The sequence below is a fragment of the Embiotoca jacksoni genome, unplaced genomic scaffold (genome assembly GCF_022577435.1).
Source record: "Embiotoca jacksoni isolate LCO1_2020_lvr unplaced genomic scaffold, fEmbJac1.0.p SCAF_4, whole genome shotgun sequence".
In the NCBI taxonomy this organism is placed as follows: domain Eukaryota; kingdom Metazoa; phylum Chordata; class Actinopteri; family Embiotocidae; genus Embiotoca; species Embiotoca jacksoni.
In genome coordinates, this window is record NW_027185392.1 from 10,120,512 (window position 1) to 10,126,511 (window position 6,000).

General features: G+C 38.7%; 1 protein-coding gene across 1 annotated transcript in view; it reads right to left on the reverse strand.

Annotated features, from left to right (window-relative positions):
• Window positions 1–4,806, reverse strand: part of septin9b (septin 9b) — a 70,727-nt gene extending 65,921 nt beyond the window's left edge. The window contains exon 1 of the mRNA XM_069167278.1: window positions 4,652–4,806. Within this exon, the coding sequence (XP_069023379.1) occupies window positions 4,652–4,673 (22 nt within the window). The 5' untranslated portion in view covers window positions 4,674–4,806. The remainder of the gene's footprint in view (window positions 1–4,651) is intronic.
• Window positions 4,807–6,000: the final 1,194 nt, after the last annotated feature.

The window sequence follows — 6,000 nt, forward strand, 5'->3', positions numbered from 1 at the left end:
GTTTGTTTTTCTCGAAGTAAACATCGTGTATGTTTCTTTAAATGGAAAGTTGTCTGATGGTTTAAAGGAACATTTGTAACTGTAAACAAAACCAAAAACATAAGAAGAAATACAAGAACGAATGTAAAAATCTAACATTAATGTTATTGATTGCACAATACATCAAATAATCAGCATCCAGAGTGGCAGTAATGCTCTCATTATGATCAGCCCGTGCTTTTTCTCATGACATCTGCTCAAAACATCAGGTGTTTCTTTAATAAACACGCAGCGCAATTATTCACGACTGGCTGGCTGCTCATCATTAGAAGCAGCAGTAACATGGCCCGTTTTCATCCTTATGTTACTCATGGGGGGCTTTGTGAGGCTGAAACGTCATCATGGACCATTTCTATTTATAGTCAAACTCTGACACAGTGGCGGATGATGTCACACTTGTCAATGTGTGTACACATGTATGCGTGTGCATGTATTCACAAGTGCAAGGGCATATGGGACTATTCAAGGGAGGTCTTTTTGTATGCATGCATTCTTAAGGCAGGGGTCAGCATTTCAGAGCCCAAAGCTAAGTTATATCAGATAGGAATTACAGCTGTGAAGGATGATAAACGGAGAGTTAAACCTTGAGAGACAGAGTAAAAACCATATGTCACTTCCTGCAGTGGGAGGAAAACTATTAGGCTAATATCTCTGGGAAGGTTTATCTAAGTAGAAAAAGTTCTGACCTTTCAGTGAGAGAAACTTTGGTTGAAAAACCGGTATATAAGATAGCCCACGGGGGGCTAAGACAGTGAACTTTTGTCCTTGGCACTTACAAAAGACTACTGATAGAGGTAGTCTAATACTCAAGGAGGGGTTTTAATGTGATAAGGATTATATGAACCAGAGAGCTTGGCAGCTTGACTCTCAGGTAGTGAATTAAATAGACACTCACCGATGAATATAAAGTCTCCAAAGGTGGTCTTATCATCACAGGGAGTTGTAGGGAACACAGTGGCGGTGCAGGCCAATATATGAGTCAGACTGAAGGGAATTTAGCTTAGCTGTTACTAAAGAGCCTTTGTTAAGTGGAATAAAGAGCTGCATTGACTCCCCTCATCTGCTCTTTCTCTATGGGACCTACTGGTGTGGTTCAGTGGGAGGATGGATAATGTGACTGATGCTGGAATTTTAAGTGTTATGGCATTATTAAGAAACCAGTTAGAACCAATTTAGCCAATTCCCCCCCCCCAAAAAAAAATCATGTTCGCTTGATTTTGCAGTGATTATATTACCATAGAAAAACACATAAAAACATTATTTATTTATCCCGAAACTATCATGTTATGCCATATGGAGGCAGATCACATTTAAAACAGTCGCATTTATTTTAGTAAACGTTGTTCTTTATACGAGATTAAAAAAAACATATTTGTAAAGCTAAACTATTTGTCAAGTTTTAAGTTAAATGTTTTTTGTTAATAAAGAAATGAGTCACATTTTAATATGACAAAGTGATATAATCACATCATCAAAATACAACACTAATATTCAATAAACAATCTGTTAGTGTCTGACTTTTCAGATGCAGATAGGACCTGTGTTATAAAAGTGGCCTTTTCTTATGAGATGTACATCCTCAGTACAGCATGGCCAAACAATTCAGCTCAGTGTAGTGTATATGTGGGCCAAAGCCCACACATGCCACTCACTATATGTAATCCTGCAGGCAAATTTCTGGACATCAACTCCTTTAGTGTGATATGTTGAGTTACTGTAATACTTTAACATTTTCTTGTAACAATGGCAGAAATAATGTCTACCCAAGACAGAGTTTTGTTACTCATTTGTAAAGTGTAATTTCTGTAAGGAGCTGGTTGAAACATGTCAACCTAAAACTACTTGAGTGAAAATAATTGTTGATGCCCAATAAAAAAAAAAAAAAAAAAAAATATATATATATATATATATATATATATATACATACACCACTAATAGAAAAATGTCTCTGCAGCCTTAGTAATTATCATGGACAACACATCTGTCCATGTCCTGTATTATATCCAAAGATGAACATCTCAACATCAATAAAGGTTCCTCGCCTTTTTTTTTTTAATCAAATCTTCTATTAAACATGAAAAGTCCAACGAATGCACACAAACAGCCCTCAGCAAATGTCCACCACAAAATACTCTTTTCAAGCTGAGGACAAGCCTGTTTTCAAAACTGACCTAACCATGAGAATATATAGCACAGCTAAGTGAGATCTCTCATGCATAGGAAGAGAGAAAGAAAAAAAACGAAAAAAAACAAGGGGGAGGAAAAAACAGTGCTTTTATTCCACTGGGTCGCTGTGTCCATTCAGGGTCACATTGCATGAAACTACAAAACAACGTGGGTACATCCAGATCATTAAGCCCAAAACGCTCCGGGTCTCACCGGAATTTACTAACATGGGAGCCAATGCATTTTTGTTGAGGATCTAAGAAGGGACAACACAGCGCTCCCACTTTGAGAGTAAAATTAATCACGAATGACTGAAGAGACCACAGATCTAATGCGATATTCCTGAAAGGAGAGATGTCTAAGAGCTTTGAAGTTGTCATTTTGTTTGGACATAAATACAGTTTTTGTTGTACACTTCATGCTTCAGTATGTAAGGATTTTCACTCTCTCCTTCATCTGTGTTGATCATTCTAACAGATGCTTTCAATCACACATCTCAACAACTTTGCACATCTGTAAGCTCCAGATGTGATATAGCCCACTCAAACTACAACTTTTATTGAATGATAAGAAGGAGAAAGACAAAGAAAACCTTATTAAGAGTATCTTCATAAGGAAAAATCTTTTGTACTGCTAATTGGGTTCTTTCTCAGTTCAGCCATGTAATGCTCCATCCTGACAGATAATTTGACACCTTAAGGTCATGATGCTGCATGAAAACAAAAACTGCATGGAACAATGGTCTCTGAGGTCAGGAGTGTTGCTGCGAGGTCTTACGGTTTGTCTTTATCTTCGAAAGAGGCAAGACACTCGAATGATCAAAGCGTATTAAGACTTCTGAGTGTAAACACTTACATTATTCACTCAGCAGTGATCCCAAGCCTTCTGGAGAGCATTTTCACTTCTGGACTTTCTTTGTTTCAGAAAAGTGAAAATATGGAAAACAAACTATGAAAAACACTGAAAACTCTTATCATCAGACACTGACTGTGACAAGGGCCACTGATGATGCCCACTGCCTCCTCAGCAGTCTGACCACCTACTAAGCTACTGAACAGCAAGTGGCTAAAGACAACACAGACATGCTGATGGTGTTAGTAAAGTGATGTTGTCTGTATCAGTGCAGGTGAAGCGGTAAGAATCTCCAGAGGCAGAAATTGACAGTTAGTGCTAAGACTCATTAAACAGGCCAATTCTTCCCCTCTCACAACCTTTTCCACTTTTCTAACCCCTAAATGGTCAAGCATTGGCCGCTCAAGACTCCGGACTGCTGCTGTGTTTTAATAGTTGCTGCACTAGTGTCCATTTACTTTTGGGCCTCCATAATTTGAAGCAATCTCTAACATAATTCTTAAAATATTGATGTAAACATACTCAAATTAAAGCCAAGGCCGAGTATTTTAATATATTTAATTTAAAATTTAAGGAGCTGAAGCTCAGAGACAGAAAAACCAAACAAACATAGTATAACTTTCCAAATATTTGCAGTCTGGACTTTGTCTCCTGCTTTTCACACAAGCTTCAGGAGCAGCAACTTGTGCCACATTTCTACATCCGTTTAATCCAAAGCGCTTTGTTTTTCTCCCTAGGGGCCATCCTGAGTTCCCAAATGTCGAAAGAGAGTGAACACAGATGGGGGCCGGAGCAGAGATGTGTTGTATAATGTACACAAGCACAGCAAACACTATGTTCTGCCATTCACTGAAGCACGTAGTACCCTGACATCATAAGTGAACAATCGTCAAAACTGAATGTTAAAGCCAAACACACACACATACACATGCATAGCACTGAAGCCGTGAAGAGAGTGCAGCCTGAAGGAGCCAGTGCATCCATACAGAAGGTCAGGCTGAGAAGGACAGAGGATGATGCACATCATCAGACTGTAATAGCCAGGAGACCCCGAGGTGCTCGCCTGAGTCTGTACACTCACAGCCGCCAAAAAAATATGGATGAAAACAAATGAGGCAGCAAAGCCAAAGTGAAAGAGTTTGACAAGTCGGAACATGATAACAATTATTTTTTTTTTTTTTTTTTTTTTAAATCAAGTTAAACAGAAATGAAGGTGTAAGAGAAGATGCAGCCGTTTTGTTATTGTACACAGAAAGATAAAGTCTTCTGAAGAATAACTAAAAATATATTATGTGTAGTGTGTTAAGCAGAAGGTAATGTTTTACAGAAATGTAAGTATTATACACTGACTTTGTGAAATATATACTTATTACATCCATACAGCAAGTGCCATATGATATGCAAAACCATCAAAAGTGCTTCACAAGTCAGAACTATGCTTGTGTCAAAAGTAGGTCATATTTTAACACCACGATTCATGCCTGTAATTACTTTTAGCAGAGTTTATATCAAGAGATATATGAATTAAAATAATGCAGTATGTTGTCAAGTATCGGAAATCATGGTATTTTTTTGTTTTTTGAAACATCTGTACCCGAATTTGGAGTCTTCTTCATGCTCTGGGTTTGCTGCTGGTCCACTTCACTCAGTCAGTCAGTAAAAGCCGCGCTTTGGTCCACAGAGGAAACCTGGAGCTGTCTGTCTCACGCGGTCCCCACGACCAAAAATCGGAATCGACTTTGTTGTCTCAGTTTCGCTGCACTTGTTCTTATCGTGTGGCTACGGCTCTCTGTGAGCGTGATGACACGTGGTGACTGCAGGCAGCGCAGATGCAGATATGCCGTGAAATCCCGAGAGCTCGACGATGTGCACTTTAGTGGGATGCTGAGTATCTCGAGACTCCACGACCATGATGCAAAAGAAATGTGAGCGCACGAGGGGGGCGGGTGGAGAGGTTCACTGACACGCTTTTACGCACAGATCCCAATTGGAGACTACACTGACACAGGTAGAGAGATGCTGTCTGTTATAGACCTATATTCAGATAAAATGTGAAGTTTATCATCCCTTTTCATATTACTTCTCTGAGTAGTCTCTGCTCAGAAACTGACATACTAATGAGATATAATCTGGGTGGGTTGAGTGGCACATTACAAACCTGTGACTGAATACAGTGAGCACATAATCAGAAACACATGGTTGAAGCTGGTGCCCAGAATTTTGTTTTAGTGAAAAACAGCAGCAGATTTGCCTTTAATCAGCTCTCAGTTCGCTACATACAAGGACAAAGGAATCTGTTTGTTCTCACATACCTGAACTTGAAACATGAGGAGTAAAATATGTAGAAGTTAAATGAATGCAAACCTGTTTGAGTGACATCCCTCAGGAAGCTTTCTGTTGTTTCAATATGAACACAAACTGATACTCTGAAGCATGAGGTGTGCTGCTTTGAAATAACTGTAAAATACTGCTCTCTTCTGGTTAAAACTGAGACTGTCTGTTCTTCACTGGCTGTCACATTTTCATATTTTTGTAAGCAGCATTATCAAAATTGATAGAGTACGTGGTTGCACTTGATTATTGAGGTATTCATTACAGTGAATCATGAGGAACCATCTCACTGCTCTGACATTTTATTTTCCAATTTGAAAACCCTACTTTGACAGAACGTGTCCTTGCACTTGTGATAGTTGACCAGTTAAAATAATATTGCTCTAAAAGTTTAATTCATGTCACATTATAGAACATTTGCATTCCTTTTAAATTCTCAAGACATGGTTTAACTGAGGCTCAACGTAATAAAAAGCTCCAAATATATCAGACACATTTATACAGCTCAGCTCATTTCATTTTTTATGTCAGAAACAGGTTACCGATTATCTGGCTGGTATAACAAGTCCACTGAAGCCTGCAAGAAGGATACGTGGTCAGTTTGCCAATAAC